The following is an 18,015-nucleotide window of genomic DNA, read 5'->3' on the forward strand; positions in this document are numbered from 1 at the left end:
CAATGTGTATACCGCTCTTTATTGTTAATGTGAACATACACAAGCAAATCTTCTATCAAACCTAGAAACCGCATAAGGTCCATTGCTCTAGAGAAGAAGATTTACCCGGATCTTGCGTAACAAAACTCTGTGCTATCAGTGCTCATGTGAGGTAAAGGGGGGAAGAACTTCCCCTTACAAAGTCATTATTGGGTTCCATCGGTGGTGGAGGTAGATCTTATTTTGGCTAGAAGCTATCGGATGGTTTGCCTTTGATCTAGTACCCAAAGTTCTAAGCTACTTAATCTTCTAGAGCCCTACCTGGTTATGAACTATAGCCCTGCAATATGAGGAGACAGTCCAAAAATAGTCCCAACTGGGTCTTAACGCCAAACTTTTTGAACATCAGACAGTTGGTTTAGAGTTCAATGCCAAGGATTCAAGACTGGACTTGAGGTCATAATATGAGACGTCCAATAAGAAAATAATTGGAAAATAAGGCGAAATGACCAAGTCTTCAGGAAATGGACAACTCATTCGATGATGTCAGCTGCCAAAACAACTAAGTTGTATCTTCACTAGAGAACACAGAATCCATTGTGCCAAAAATATTACAAGAGCCGTGAGCTTATTACTATAAAGGATCTGTGCCACGATGATACCGATAACACATGCTACATCCATCCAGTCATTTCAAAAAATTTCAAAAATTGGACTTTTGACTTCCACAAAGGTTCACTCTCGAACTCTCTCTACGATTCCTTGTTTTCCTTTCATACCAGGACTCAAAACCAAGAGCCTTGGGTATATGGTAATTTTAATTTGTGTCGGTAGGACTGGACCTAAGAGGGTCGATAATTGGGGACTTTTTTGAGTGTTGGGGTCAATTTATGAGAACACATGAATGACTTGTGTAATTGTCCCTGTTGCTGAAGTTTCTCCCACAGCCACCACATAAAAAAGTCTTGGTCCCTGAGTGACTCTTCTGGTGTCTCAGACAACTTGTGGCACTGCAGAACCTTCTCCCGCAGATAGCACAGGCGTAGGGCTTATCTCCGGTATGGACTCGCTCATGCAACATAAGATCAGAACTGCTGCTGAAACATTTGTTGCATTGGGGACAGGTGTGTGGTTCTTCTCTCTGGTGGAAGCTCCTTCGGAGATCATTCCCATATTCTGAGTAAGCGAGGACTTTCTCTTCGCGGTGCTCCATCTGGTGGACCTCCAGCTCGGAGCCATGGGAGAAAGTCTGCCCACATTTGTTGCATTTATGCAGCTTCTCTCTGGAGTGGGTCTTCATATGACTAGCAAGGTTGGAGCTCTGACTGAAGGCGTTCCCACATATAGTACACGTGAAGGGCCTTTCTCCCGTGTGGGTTCTTTCGTGTCTGGTCAACTGGGACTGAAGCCTGAAACGTTTGTGACATACACTACAAGACCAGGGTAGTCCTTCTTCATGAACTTCTTTATGGAGATTGTATGTAGTCAAGTCCTTAAAAACTTCCCCACACTCGCTGCAGGTAAGACTACTGTCCTCGGAGTGGTTCCTCTGGTGTTTCCGATACCCGGATCGCGTATAGAACGTTTTATCGCACTTATTACATTTGTAGATGGTCTCGGTCATCAATGTGATGTTCCCAGCAGAATCAATGGTGCTTCTTTCTCGGGCTATGGACTTTTCAGGAGACGATCGATCAGAGCTTTGTGCTCTGTCACGGGATTTGTAGGCTCTTCTGCCACGTTTGCTCACCACGTGTCTGAGGTTGGGGTTGGTTGGTAGACTTGACTGGGGGTTGATGGGTGGAATGTCTTCATACAGCTCTATGCAGGTTACTTCTTCATCTGAGGAAACAGGTGGAATTGGGTCAAAATTAGACAAACTGATTACATGTAGTGAATATCAAATACTATTGTGTATTTAGGGACTGATTCAACATAAATTCCACCCAAAACGTGATACAAATTTTATGATGTCCCAATAGTAGATGGTCCGGTCCAAACCAGGGTCCTTTAGAGGAATACTCTATCTTTGTTGGGGGCCAGGTCAATGTTATATGATGTGGGAGAACTTGATGGCCTTTACCATGGCCACCTACCAACAAGGTTTTATTTCTACACTTCTAAAGTAGTAGCAGATATCTCAGGAAGTGTCAGATATCTCGGAGCCCAGGGCTGAGGTTCCTTTGAGTTCGAGGCCACCCAATAGGCCCTCTAAGGTTTGCCCCATATAGATAAAAAGGAGAAGTGCCTCTAGACCTGATGACACACAAAAATACATGAATCCGTCAGGACACGTCCTCCAAAGGTCCATGAACTGATTTGGAAAGGAGACACTTGACCAAGTTTTTATCTATGAAATGAGCCCAATTCTCTTCTGTTTCCTGGTACCATGACATTGGCCATGGAGGCCACACAGTTTTCATGTGTAGTACAAGTTTTGGAGGACCCACCTGAACTGTATGTTCTTTGGAAGGGCCTCTCTGGTGAATAGACGTCCCATACATCTTCTCTTTTGTAATCGGACAGATGATCCACATCTTCTGGACCCAACCTGAATTAAGACAAAATGTCATGGAGAGAAGGTTGGACTGTTAAAAAGAAAGAAATGAAATTCAAGACGATATGAAGCCCAAGGAGAACATAAATGTCCTTCCACTGAGGAAAGAAGATTAGGAAGGCTGGATGGTACAATGATACCAAGGGGTCTTCTAGTGGAGCTTCTCCTGTTATCACCATGAGGACACTATGGACGTCACTATTGTGGTGACACACCGGCCGATACAGTCAAAAGGTGTCATTTGTACCAAAATTTTACAAATTTTTCCTGTTGTAAAACAATGCCAAGAGGTCCCCCAGTACCCGAGACAGTCTTAAACTACCCCAAAATTGTCATCCAGAATCAGACACTAAGATTGATCTCCTCCAGCATAAGTCTGCACCTTCTGTTTGTTGGTTGAGGCTACGTCAGAAATATTTGAAAACATTTTTGCTTGTTTTTGGTGCATTTTTGCCCTGTCTAATGTTTAGAAGATTTTAAAGATCTGTGTCATTTGCCCCTATATGGGATGTGTGATTGTGGGGGGGGGGGGGGGGGGGTCTAACCTTTGGGACCCCCAGTTACAGCACATCTCCCTGACTGCACTGTGCAGACTGTGCTTATTACTGATATGACAATGATATATTGGGGGTCATTCACTAAGGGCCCGATACGCGTTTTCCCGACGTGTTACCCGTATATTTCCGATTTGCGCCGATTTTCCCTGTATTGCCCCGGGATTTTGGCGCACGCGACCGGATTGTGACGCATCGGCGCCGGCATGCACGCGACGGAAATCGGGGGGCGTGGCCGAACGAAAACACGACGGATTCGGAAAAACCGCCGCATTTAAAAAAAGAAATGTGTCGCTTGGGACGTGCTTACCTTCACTTGGTCCGGCCCGGTGAATTCCGGCGCGTTCAGATGCTTTTCAGTGCAGCAGCGCCACTGGTGGACGGCGGAGGAACTACCTTAGTAAATCCCGGCTGGACCCAAATCCAACGCAGAGAACGCGCCGCTGGATCGCGAACGAACCGGGTAAGTAAATCTGCCCCAATGTGTATGTATAATGTATAGAAGTTACCAGCAGACGTCAGAGTCAGATGAGTTCTCGTCATGGATGATGTAGTGTGACGCTCCGGCCATCCTCGCAGCAGTCACTCCGGGTACTCAACCGCACAGGATTCCTAAAGATGGAAAAGTAATAGTAATAAAGGGTTAAAAAGAGTCTAATAATATGTGATTATACCTTTAGTTTCATATAATTCTCCCTATTTCTCCTAACACTAGAGAAAGTGGGAGAGTCCAGATGGTAGCAGTTTCCTACAAGCCCCATAATGCCTTGCATGTACCTCCTTTTAATTTGTCCTGTTACAACTTATCAATATCTTATTGGTAAGTGCAGAAATCTCCAATCTTCTTTATTAGTCAGACAGATTGGGCCACATTTATCAGAACCAGTGCAGTGTGTACTATGTGCAGTGTGTACTATGTGCAGGGGGCGGCAGATACATCAAAACTGGCGCCCGGTCATCATGAATCTGGTGCCCCCTACACTGGACTTAGTTCATGCTGCAGAATTGTGCTGCATGTCAGTAATAAATGTGGCACACGGTCAGTAATAAATGTGGCGCAGGGTCAGTAATAAATGTGGAGCAGGGTCAGTAATAAATGTGGTGCACGGTCAGTAATAAATGTGGCACAGGGTCAGTAATAAATGTGGCGCAGGGTCAATAATAAATGTGGAGCAGGGTCAGTAATAAATGTGGTGCACGGTCAGCAATAAATGTGGTGCAGGGTCAGTAATAAATGTGGTGCACGGTCAGCAATAAATGTGGTGCAGGGTCAGTAATAAATGTGGTGCACGGTCAGCAATAAATGTGGCGCAGGGTCAGTAATAAATGTGGCGTAGGGTCAATAATAAATGTGGCGCAGGGTCAGTAATAAATGTGGTGCACGGTCAGCAATAAATGTGGTGCAGGGTCAGTAATAAATGTGGCATACGGTCAGTAATAAATGTGGTGCACGGTCAGTAATAAATGTGGCGCACGGTCAGTAATAAATGTGGTGCACGGTCAGTAATAAATGTGGTGCAGGGTCAGTAATAAATGTGGCGCAGGGTCAGTAATAAATGTGGCGCAGGGTCAGTAATAAATGTGGAGCAGGGTCAGTAATAAATGTGGCGCAGGGTCAGTAATAAATGTGGTGCACGGTCAGTAATAAATGTGGCGCAGGGTCAGTAATAAATGTGGTGCACGGTCAGTAATAAATGTGGCGCAGGGTCAGTAATAAATGTGGTGCAGGGTCAGTAATAAATGTGGCGCAGGGTCAGTAATAAATGTGGAGCAGGGTCAGTAATAAATGTGGCGCAGGGTCAGTAATAAATGTGGTGCACGGTCAGTAATAAATGTGGCGCAGGGTCAGTAATAAATGTGGTGCACGGTCAGTAATAAATGTGGTGCACGGTCAGTAATAAATGTGGTGCACAGTCAGACTAAGCAGTAATAGCCCCTTTAGGTGTTGTTTTGTCGGACACAGAGCAGCCACCACACTAAACTGGCGCAGACACTGTAATAGATGTGGCCCAGTGTCTCCCGGACACTTGTGTCGAGTAAGAGGAGACCCCCCTGTCCCTGGATTGTGTGCAGCACCGCAGCGAGCCACATCCCCCTCCTTTTCCATAAGATACATGATAAATATCAGAAGGGGCCCAGGGGCTCCAGCTGTGGCCGAGTTGCGTTACTGCAGCTCAGCTCTCATTCACTTGAATGTTAGGACTCCCCTTACCCCATCCTATATAATAATAAGGTGATACCCCACTTTACATAGGAGGCTCCCTCATATATACATGAAATGTACAGAGGATTTTATTCCCTATGATCCTGTATAGATAATAAAGCCCGGGGGAGGGGGGAGACATGGGGGGTGCAGGGGGCAACGTCACCAGGACTGGGGGTTATAGAGGAGGTACAACAGCATCAGCCTCTGTATACAGCAGTATATACCGTACACTATACAGAATTATATCCCCTGTGATTAGGGGGGGTCGGGGGTCCGCTCACATCCTCATCAGCCTCTGTATACAGCAGTATATACCGTACATTATACAGAATTATATCCCCTGTGATTAGGGGGGTCGGGGGTCCGCTCACACCCTCATCAGCCTCTGTATACAGCAGTATATACCGTACACTATACAGAATTATATCCCCTGTGATTAGGGGGGGTCGGGGGTCCGGTCACATCCTCATCAGCCTCTGTATACAGCAGTATATACCGTACACTATACAGAATTATATCCCCTGTGATTAGGGGGGCTCGGGGGTCCGCTCACACCCTCATCAGCCTCTGTATACAGCAGTATATACCGTACACTATACAGAATTATATCCCCTGTGATTAGGGGGGGTCGGGGGTCCGGTCACATCCTCATCAGCCTCTGTATACAGCAGTATATACCGTACACTATACAGAATTATATCCCCTGTGATTAGGGGGGGTCGGGGGTCCGCTCACATCCTCATCAGCCTCTGTATACAGCAGTATATACCGTACATTATACAGAATTATATCCCCTGTGATTAGGGGGGTCGGGGGTCCGCTCACACCCTCATCAGCCTCTGTATACAGCAGTATATACCGTACACTATACAGAATTATATCCCCTGTGATTAGGGGGGGTCGGGGGTCCGGTCACATCCTCATCAGCCTCTGTATACAGCAGTATATACCGTACACTATACAGAATTATATCCCCTGTGATTAGGGGGGCTCGGGGGTCCGCTCACACCCTCATCAGCCTCTGTATACAGCAGTATATACCGTACACTATACAGAATTATATCCCCTGTGATTAGGGGGGGTCGGGGGTCCGGTCACATCCTCATCAGCCTCTGTATACAGCAGTATATACCGTACACTATACAGAATTATATCCCCTGTGATTAGGGGGGGTCGGGGGTCCGCTCACATCCTCATCAGCCTCTGTATACAGCAGTATATACCGTACACTATACAGAATTATATCCCCTGTGATTAGGGGGGTCGGGGGTCCGCTCACATCCTCATCAGCCTCTGTATACAGCAGTATATACCGTAGACTATACAGAATTATTTCCCCTGTGATTAGGGGGGGTCGGGGGTCCGCTCACATCCTCATCAGCCTCTGTATACAGCAGTATATACCGTACACTATACAGAATTATATCCCCTGTGATTAGGGGGGGTCGGGGGTCCGCTCACACCCTCATCAGACTCTGTATACAGCAGTATATACCGTACACTATACAGAATTATATCCCCTGTGATTAGGGGGTCGGGGGTCCGCTCACATCCTCATCAGCCTCTGTATACAGCAGTATATACCGTACACTATACAGAATTATATCCCCTGTGATTAGGGGGGCCGGGGGTCCGCTCACATCCTCATCAGCCTCTGTATACAGCAGTATATACCGTACACTATACAGAATTATATCCCCTGTGATTAGGGGGGCCGGGGGTCCGCTCACATCCTCATCAGTCTCTGTATACAGCAGTATATACCCCACACTACACAGAATTATTTCCCCTGTGATTAGGGGGGGTCGGGGGTCCGCTCACATCCTCATCAGCCTCTGTATACAGCAGTATATACCCCACACTATACAGAATTATATCCCCTGTGATTAGGAGGGGTCGGGGGTCCGCTCACATCCTCATCAGCCTCTGTATACAGCAGTATATACCGTACACTATACAGAATTATATCCCCTGTGATTAGGGGGGTCGGGGGTCCGCTCACACCCTCATCAGCCTCTGTATACAGCAGTATATACCGTACACTATACAGAATTATATCCCCTGTGATTAGGGGGGGTCGGGGGTCCGCTCACATCCTCATCAGCCTCTGTATACAGCAGTATATACCGTACACTATACAGAATTATATCCCCTGTGATTAGGGGGTCGGGGGTCCGCTCACATCCTCATCAGCCTCTGTATACAGCAGTATATACCGTACACTATACAGAATTATATCCCCTGTGATTAGGGGGGTCGGGGGGCCGCTCACATCCTCATCAGCCTCTGTATACAGCAGTATATACCGTACACTATACAGAATTATATCCCCTGTGATTAGGGGGTCGGGGGTCCGCTCACACCCTCATCAGACTCTGTATACAGCAGTATATACCGTACACTATACAGAATTATATCCCCTGTGATTAGGGGGTCGGGGGTCCGCTCACACCCTCATCAGCCTCTGTATACAGCAGTATATACCCCACACTACACAGAATTATTTCCCCTGTGATTAGGGGGGTCGGGGGTCCGCTCACATCCTCATCAGCCTCTGTATACAGCAGTATATACCCCACACTATACAGAATTATATCCCCTGTGATTAGGAGGGGTCGGGGGTCCGCTCACATCCTCATCAGCCTCTGTATACAGCAGTATATACCGTACACTATACAGAATTATATCCCCTGTGATTAGGGGGGTCGGGGGTCCGCTCACATCCTCATCAGCCTCTGTATACAGCAGTATATACCGTACACTATACAGAATTATATCCCCTGTGATTAGGGGGGTCGGGGGTCCGCTCACATCCTCATCAGCCTCTGTATACAGCAGTATATACCGTACACTATACAGAATTATATCCCCTGTGATTAGGGGGGTCGGGGGTCCGGTCACATCCTCATCAGCCTCTGTATACAGCAGTATATACCGTACACTATACAGAATTATATCCCCTGTGATTAGGGGGGGTCGGGGGTCCGGTCACATCCTCATCAGCCTCTGTATACAGCAGTATATACCGTACACTATACAGAATTATATCCCCTGTGATTAGGAGGGGTCGGGGGTCCGCTCACACCCTCATCAGCCTCTGTATACAGCAGTATATACCGTACACTATACAGAATTATATCCCCTGTGATTAGGAGGGGTCGGGGGTCCGCTCACACCCTCATTAGCCTCTGTATACAGCAGTATATACCGTACACTATGCAGAATTATATCCCCTGTGATTAGGGGGGGTCGGGGGTCCGCTCACACCCTCATCAGCCTCTGTATACAGCAGTATATACCGTACACTATACAGAATTATATCCCCTGTGATTAGGGGGGGTCGGGGGTCCGGTCACATCCTCATCAGCCTCTGTATACAGCAGTATATACCGTACACTATACAGAATTATATCCCCTGTGATTAGGAGGGGTCGGGGGTCCGCTCACACCCTCATCAGCCTCTGTATACAGCAGTATATACCGTACACTATACAGAATTATATCCCCTGTGATTAGGGGGGGTCGGGGGTCCGGTCACATCCTCATCAGCCTCTGTATACAGCAGTATATACCGTACACTATACAGAATTATATCCCCTGTGATTAGGGGGGGTCGGGGGTCCGCTCACATCCTCATCAGCCTCTGTATACAGCAGTATATACCGTACACTATACAGAATTATATCCCCTGTGATTAGGGGGGGTCGGGGGTCCGCTCACATCCTCCTCAGCCTCTGTATACAGCAGTATATACCGTACACTATACAGAATTATATCCCCTGTGATTAGGGGGGGTCGGGGGTCCGCTCACACCCTCATCAGCCTCTGTATACAGCAGTATATACCGTAGACTATACAGAATTATATCCCCTGTGATTAGGAGGGGTCGGGGGTCCGCTCACACCCTCATCAGCCTCTGTATACAGCAGTATATACCGTACACTATACAGAATTATATCCCCTGTGATTAGGAGGGGTCGGGGGTCCGCTCACACCCTCATCAGCCTCTGTATACAGCAGTATATACCGTACACTATACAGAATTATATCCCCTGTGATTAGGAGGGGTCGGGGGTCCGCTCACATCCTCATCAGCCTCTGTATACAGCAGTATATACCGTACACTATACAGAATTATATCCCCTGTGATTAGGGGGGGTCGGGGGTCCGCTCACATCCTCCTCAGTCTCTGTATACAGCAGTATATACCGTACACTATACAGAATTATATCCCCTGTGATTAGGGGGGTCGGGGGTCCGCTCACACCCTCATCAGCCTCTGTATACAGCAGTATATACCGTACACTATACAGAATTATATCCCCTGTGATTAGGGGGGTCGGGGGTCCGCTCACATCCTCATCAGCCTCTGTATACAGCAGTATATACCGTACACTATACAGAATTATATCCCCTGTGATTAGGGGGGGTCGGGGGTCCGCTCACATCCTCATCAGCCTCTGTATACAGCAGTATATACCGTACACTATACAGAATTATATCCCCTGTGATTAGGAGGGGTCGGGGGTCCGGTCACATCCTCCTCAGCCTCTGTATACAGCAGTATATACCGTACACTATACAGAATTATATCCCCTGTGATTAGGGGGGGTCGGGGGTCCGCTCACATCCTCCTCAGCCTCTGTATACAGCAGTATATACCGTACACTATACAGAATTATATCCCCTGTGATTAGGAGGGGTCGGGGGTCCGCTCACATCCTCATCAGCCTCTGTATACAGCAGTATATACCGTACACTATACAGAATTATATCCCCTGTGATTAGGGGGGTCGGGGGTCCGGTCACATCCTCATCAGCCTCTGTATACAGCAGTATATACCGTACACTATACAGAATAATATCCCCTGTGATTAGGGGGGTCGGGGGTCCGCTCACATCCTCATCAGCCTCTGTATACAGCAGTATATACCGTACACTATACAGAATAATATCCCCTGTGATTAGGGGGGTCGGGGGTCCGCTCACATCCTCATCAGCCTCTGTATACAGCAGTATATACCGTACACTATACAGAATTATATCCCCTGTGATTAGGGGGGTCGGGGGTCCGCTCACACCCTCATCAGCCTCTGTATACAGCAGTATATACCGTACACTATACAGAATTATATCCCCTGTGATTAGGGGGGTCGGGGGTCCGCTCACATCCTCATCAGCCTCTGTATACAGCAGTATATACCGTACACTATACAGAATTATATCCCCTGTGATTAGGGGGGTCGGGGGTCCGCTCACATCCTCATCAGCCTCTGTATACAGCAGTATATACCGTACACTATACAGAATTATATCCCCTGTGATTAGGGGGGTCGGGGGTCCGCTCACATCCTCATCCACCTCTGTATACAGCAGTATATACCGTACACTATACAGAATTATATCCCCTGTGATTAGGGGGGGTCGGGGGTCCGCTCACATCCTCATCAGCCTCTGTATACAGCAGTATATACCGTACACTATACAGAATTATATCCCCTGTGATTAGGGGGTCGGGGGTCCGCTCACATCCTCCTCAGCCTCTGTATACAGCAGTATATACCGTACACTATACAGAATTATTTCCCCTGTGATTAGGAGGGGTCGGGGGTCCGCTCACATCCTCATCAGTCTCTGTATACAGCAGGATATACCGTACACTATACAGAATTATATCCCCTGTGATTAGGGGGGTCGGGGGTCCGCTCACATCCTCATCAGCCTCTGTATACAGCAGTATATACCGTACACTATACAGAATTATATCCCCTGTGATTAGGGGGGCCGGGGGTCCGCTCACATCCTCATCAGCCTCTGTATACAGCAGTATATACCGTACACTATACAGAATTATATCCCCTGTGATTAGGGGGGTCGGGGGTCCGCTCACATCCTCATCAGCCTCTGTATACAGCAGTATATACCATACACTATACAGAATTATATCCCCTGTGATTAGGGGGGGTCGGGGGTCCGCTCACATCCTCCTCAGCCTCTGTATACAGCAGTATATACCGTACACTATACAGAATTATATCCCCTGTGATTAGGGGGGTCGGGGGTCCGCTCACATCCTCATCAGCCTCTGTATACAGCAGTATATACCGTACACTATACAGAATTATATCCCCTGTGATTAGGAGGGGCCGGGGGTCCGCTCACATCCTCCTCAGCCTCTGTATACAGCAGTATATACCGTACACTATACAGAATTATATCCCCTGTGATTAGGGGGGGTCGGGGGTCCGCTCACATCCTCATCAGCCTCTGTATACAGCAGTATATACCGTACACTATACAGAATTATATCCCCTGTGATTAGGGGGGGTCGGGGGTCCGCTCACATCCTCATCAGCCTCTGTATACAGCAGTATATACCGTACACTATACAGAATTATATCCCCTGTGATTAGGAGGGGTCGGGGGTCCGCTCACATCCTCATCAGCCTCTGTATACAGCAGTATATACCGTAGACTATACAGAATTATATCCCCTGTGATTAGGGGGGGTCGGGGGTCCGCTCGCATCCTCATCAGCCTCTGTATACAGCAGTATATACCGTACACTATACAGAATTATATCCCCTGTGATTAGGGGGGGGTCGGGGGTCCGGTCACATCCTCCTCAGCCTCTGTATACAGCAGTATATACCGTACACTATACAGAATTATATCCCCTGTGATTAGGGGGGGTCGGGGGTCCGCTCACATCCTCATCAGCCTCTGTATACAGCAGTATATACCGTACACTATACAGAATTATATCCCCTGTGATTAGGGGGGGCCGGGGGTCCGCTCACATCCTCATCAGCCTCTGTATACAGCAGTATATACCGTACACTATACAGAATTATATCCCCTGTGATTAGGAGGGGTCGGGGGTCCGGTCACATCCTCATCAGCCTCTGTATACAGCAGTATATACCCCACACTATACAGAATTATATCCCCTGTGATTAGGGGGGGTCGGGGGTCCGCTCACATCCTCCTCAGCCTCTGTATACAGCAGTATATACCGTACACTATACAGAATTATATCCCCTGTGATTAGGAGGGGCCGGGGGTCCGCTCACATCCTCCTCAGCCTCTGTATACAGCAGTATATACCGTACACTATACAGAATTATATCCCCTGTGATTAGGGGGGTCGGGGGTCCGCTCACATCCTCATCAGCCTCTGTATACAGCAGTATATACCGTACACTATACAGAATTATATCCCCTGTGATTAGGGGGGTCGGGGGTCCGCTCACATCCTCATCAGCCTCTGTATACAGCAGTATATACCGTACACTATACAGAATTATATCCCCTGTGATTAGGGGGGTCGGGGGTCCGCTCACATCCTCATCAGCCTCTGTATACAGCAGTATATACCGTACACTATACAGAATTATATCCCCTGTGATTAGGGGGGTCGGGGGTCCGCTCACACCCTCATCAGCCTCTGTATACAGCAGTATATACCGTACACTATACAGAATTATATCCCCTGTGATTAGGGGGGGTCGGGGGTCCGGTCACATCCTCATCAGCCTCTGTATACAGCAGTATATACCGTACACTATACAGAATTATATCCCCTGTGATTAGGGGGGTCGGGGGGCCGCTCACAGGCTCATCAGCCTCTGTATACAGCAGTTTATACCGTACACTATACAGAATTATATCCCCTGTGATTAGGGGGGGTCGGGGGTCCGCTCACACCCTCATCAGCCTCTGTATACAGCAGTATATACCGTACACTATACAGAATTATATCCCCTGTGATTAGGGGGGGTCGGGGGTCCGGTCACATCCTCCTCAGCCTCTGTATACAGCAGTATATACCGTACACTATACAGAATTATATCCCCTGTGATTAGGGGGGGTCGGGGGTCCGGTCACATCCTCCTCAGCCTCTGTATACAGCAGTATATACCGTACACTATACAGAATTATATCCCCTGTGATTAGGGGGGTCGGGGGTCCGCTCACATCCTCATCAGCCTCTGTATACAGCAGTATATACCGTACACTATACAGAATTATATCCCCTGTGATTAGGAGGGGTCGGGGGTCCGCTCACATCCTCCTCAGCCTCTGTATACAGCAGTATATACCGTACACTATACAGAATTATATCCCCTGTGATTAGGGGGGGTCGGGGGTCCGCTCACATCCTCATCAGCCTCTGTATACAGCAGGATATACCGTACACTATACAGAATTATATCCCCTGTGATTAGGGGGGGTCGGGGGTCCGGTCACATCCTCATCAGCCTCTGTATACAGCAGTATATACCGTACACTATACAGAATTATATCCCCTGTGATTAGGGGGGGCCGGGGGTCCGCTCACATCCTCATCAGCCTCTGTATACAGCAGTATATACCGTACACTATACAGAATTATATCCCCTGTGATTAGGGGGGGTCGGGGGTCCGCTCACATCCTCATCAGCCTCTGTATACAGCAGTATATACCGTACACTATACAGAATTATATCCCCTGTGATTAGGGGGGGTCGGGGGTCCGCTCACATCCTCATCAGCCTCTGTATACAGCAGTATATACCGTACACTATACAGAATTATATCCCCTGTGATTAGGGGGGGTCGGGGGTCCGCTCACATCCTCATCAGCCTCTGTATACAGCAGTATATACCCCACACTATACAGAATTATATCCCCTGTGATTAGGGGGGGTCGGGGGTCCGCTCACATCCTCATCAGCCTCTGTATACAGCAGTATATACCGTACACTATACAGAATTATATCCCCTGTGATTAGGGGGGGTCGGGGGTCCGCTCACATCCTCATCAGCCTCTGTATACAGCAGTATATACCCCACACTATACAGAATTATATCCCCTGTGATTAGGAGGGGTCGGGGGTCCGCTCACATCCTCATCAGCCTCTGTATACAGCAGTATATACCGTACACTATACAGAATTATATCCCCTGTGATTAGGGGGGGTCGGGGGTCCGCTCACATCCTCATCAGCCTCTGTATACAGCAGTATATACCGTACACTATACAGAATTATATCCCCTGTGATTAGTGGGGGTCGGGGGTCCGCTCAGATCCTCATCAGCCTCTGTATACAGCAGTATATACCGTACACTATACAGAATTATATCCCCTGTGATTAGGAGGGGTCGGGGGTCCGCTCACACCCTCATCAGCCTCTGTATACAGCAGTATATACCGTACACTATACAGAATTATATCCCCTGTGATTAGGGGGGGTCGGGGGTCCGCTCACATCCTCATCAGCCTCTGTATACAGCAGTATATACCGTACACTATACAGAATTATATCCCCTGTGATTAGGGGGGGTCGGGGGTCCGGTCACATCCTCATCAGCCTCTGTATACAGCAGTATATACCGTACACTATACAGAATTATATCCCCTGTGATTAGGGGGGTCGGGGGTCCGCTCACATCCTCATCAGCCTCTGTATACAGCAGTATATACCGTACACTATACAGAATTATATCCCCTGTGATTAGGAGGGGTCGGGGGTCCGCTCACATCCTCCTCAGCCTCTGTATACAGCAGTATATACCGTACACTATACAGAATTATATCCCCTGTGATTAGGGGGTCGGGGGTCCGCTCACATCCTCATCAGCCTCTGTATACAGCAGTATATACCGTACACTATACAGAATTATATCCCCTGTGATTAGGGGGGTCGGGGGTCCGGTCACATCCTCATCAGCCTCAGTATACAGCAGTATATACCGTACACTATACAGAATTATATCCCCTGTGATTAGGGGGGTCGGGGGTCCGCTCACACCCTCATCAGCCTCTGTATACAGCAGTATATACCGTACACTATACAGAATTATATCCCCTGTGATTAGGGGGGTCGGGGGTCCGCTCACATCCTCATCAGCCTCTGTATACAGCAGTACATACCGTACACTATACAGAATTATATCCCCTGTGATTAGGGGGGTCGGGGGTCCGCTCACATCCTCATCAGCCTCTGTATACAGCAGTATATACCGTACACTATACAGAATTATATCCCCTGTGATTAGGGGGGTCGGGGTTCCGCTCACATCCTCATCAGCCTCTGTATACAGCAGTATATACCGTACACTATACAGAATTATATCCCCTGTGATTAGGGGGGGCCGGGGGTCCGCTCACACCCTCATCAGCCTCTGTATACAGCAGTATATACCGTACACTATGCAGAATTATATCCCCTGTGATTAGGAGGGGTCGGGGGTCCGCTCACACCCTCATCAGCCTCTGTATACAGCAGTATATACCGTACACTATACAGAATTATATCCCCTGTGATTAGGAGGGGTCGGGGGTCCGCTCACATCCTCATCAGCCTCTGTATACAGCAGTATATACCGTACACTATACAGAATTATATCCCCTGTGATTAGGGGGGGTCGGGGGTCCGCTCACATCCTCCTCAGCCTCTGTATAAAGCAGTATATACCGTACACTATACAGAATTATATCCCCTGTGATTAGGGGGGGTCGGGGGTCCGCTCACACCCTCATCAGCCTCTGTATACAGCAGTATATAACGTACACTATGCAGAATTATATCCCCTGTGATTAGGGGGGGTCGGGGGTCCGCTCACATCCTCATCAGCCTCTGTATACAGCAGTATATACCGTACACTATACAGAATTATATCCCCTGTGATTAGGGGGGGTCGGGGGTCCGCTCACACCCTCATCAGCCTCTGTATACAGCAGTATATACCGTACACTATACAGAATTATATCCCCTGTGATTAGGGGGGTCGGGGGTCCGCTCACATCCTCCTCAGCCTCTGTATACAGCAGTATATACCGTACACTATACAGAATTATATCCCCTGTGATTAGGGGGGTCGGGGGTCCGCTCACATCCTCATCAGCCTCTGTATACAGCAGTATATACCGTACACTATACAGAATTATATCCCCTGTGATTAGGGGGGTCGGGGGGCCGCTCACAGGCTCATCAGCCTCTGTATACAGCAGTATATACCGTACACTATACAGAATTATATCCCCTGTGATTAGGGGGGTCGGGGGTCCGCTCACATCCTCATCAGCCTCTGTATACAGCAGTATATACCGTACACTATACAGAATTATATCCCCTGTGATTAGGAGGGGTCGGGGGTCCGCTTACATCCTCATCAGCCTCTGTATACAGCAGTATATACCGTACACTATACAGAATTATATCCCCTGTGATTAGGGGGGGTCGGGGGTCCGCTCACACCCTCATCAGCCTCTGTATACAGCAGTATATACCGTACACTATACAGAATTATATCCCCTGTGATTAGGGGGGGTCGGGGGTCCGCTTACATCCTCATCAGCCTCTGTATACAGCAGTATATACCGTACACTATACAGAATTATATCCCCTGTGATTAGGAGGGGTCGGGGGTCCGCTCACATCCTCATCAGCCTCTGTATACAGCAGTATATACCGTACACTATACAGAATTATATCCCCTGTGATTAGGGGGGTCGGGGGTCCGGTCACATCCTCATCAGCCTCTGTATACAGCAGTATATACCCCACACTATACAGAATTATAACCCCTGTGATTAGGGGGGTCGGGGGTCCGCTCACATCCTCATCAGCCTCTGTATACAGCAGTATATACCGTACACTATACAGAATTATATCCCCTGTGATTAGGGGGGGTCGGGGGTCCGCTCACACCCTCATCAGCCTCTGTATACAGCAGTATATACCGTACACTATACAGAATTATATCCCCTGTGATTAGGGGGGGTCGGGGGTCCGCTCACACCCTCATTAGCCTCTGTATACAGCAGTATATACCGTACACTATACAGAATTATATCCCCTGTGATTAGGGGGGTCGGGGGTCCGCTCACACCCTCATCAGCCTCTGTATACAGCAGGATATATCATGTTTTAGGGATAGCTCCGCCTATTGCTCAGTGATTGGACAACAATTGATTAAGGACGTGATACAATGTTGCAGCTCCCATGTATCAGTCACTAAGGTCCTGTATCTGTTATTGGGGGGGGGTCTCCTATAGGTTTTGTAAGACTACTACTCCCAGCATGCACTATTCCCGCTCAGTGTAATGATATTTGTGTAGTGGAGAAGTTGCAGGAGACAATGGCCGGGGGGAGGCAGGACCCCTGCACCTTGCTCTCTGCGCTGTGGTCCTGCGTTGGTTAATCCCTCCTCCCCCCTCTTATAGCCGGTGCCCATCCCCCATCACTTACAGTGCAGGACCTCATCCCAGGGCTCCGGGGTACATGGGGGTCCCCCGAGTCTGCAGGCAGGTGGTGAATGCTGCATGTGTCAGGAGAGGAAGGACCACCCAACCCAGGAACCACATCCCAGACAATGGTCTCCCCGAGCGCGGCATTGTGGGAGATGTAGTTTCCTGCAGGAGGGGGGCATGTGCCTCAGGAGAGGGGGCGACATCTCACCCCGGGGTGGGGGGGGGAAATCTACAGAAATCCAGGAAAATCTGGGAAATAATCTGCCGGATCCTAACGAGACTTCAGCCTCTTATTTATATTATATTATTATATGTCGTTATTGTGTATCTTTTATATTTCTAATAGAGGAAAAAAATCAAAATAAATAAATTACAAAGAGAGACACAGCGCCACCCAGAGGAGGAGAGGGAGACACAGCGCCACCCAGAGGAGGAGAGGGGGACCGCGCCCCCCAGAGGAGGAGAGGGGGACGGCGCCCCC

General features: G+C 48.5%; 1 protein-coding gene across 1 annotated transcript; it reads right to left on the minus strand.

The window, feature by feature from the left end:
• On the minus strand, positions 1-17,666 carry LOC140122787 (uncharacterized). Its single transcript, XM_072143982.1, has 4 exons — positions 17,533-17,666; positions 3,600-3,702; positions 2,430-2,530; positions 1-1,821 (listed from the first exon to the last, which is right to left on the minus strand). Exons 2-4 carry the CDS (start codon positions 3,659-3,661, stop codon positions 863-865), a joined length of 1,122 nt encoding a protein of 373 aa, XP_072000083.1. The 5' UTR covers positions 3,662-3,702; positions 17,533-17,666; the 3' UTR covers positions 1-862.
• Between the last annotated feature and the right edge of the window lie 349 nt (positions 17,667-18,015).

Source organism: Engystomops pustulosus, chromosome 3, assembly GCF_040894005.1.
Source record: "Engystomops pustulosus chromosome 3, aEngPut4.maternal, whole genome shotgun sequence".
Classification (NCBI taxonomy): Eukaryota; Metazoa; Chordata; class Amphibia; order Anura; family Leptodactylidae; genus Engystomops; species Engystomops pustulosus.

Excerpts from the sequence above, each read along its gene's own strand:
- LOC140122787 (XM_072143982.1), bottom strand. The coding sequence starts at position 3,661 with ATGGCCGGAGCGTCACACTACATCATCCATGACGAGAACTCATCTGAC. Across the intron at positions 2,531-3,599 it reads TCTGACTCTGACGTCTGCTG|GTTGGGTCCAGAAGATGTGG; the intron begins GTAACTTCTATA and ends GTCTTAATTCAG. Across the intron at positions 1,822-2,429 it reads CCAAAGAACATACAGTTCAG|ATGAAGAAGTAACCTGCATA; the intron begins GTGGGTCCTCCA and ends CTGTTTCCTCAG.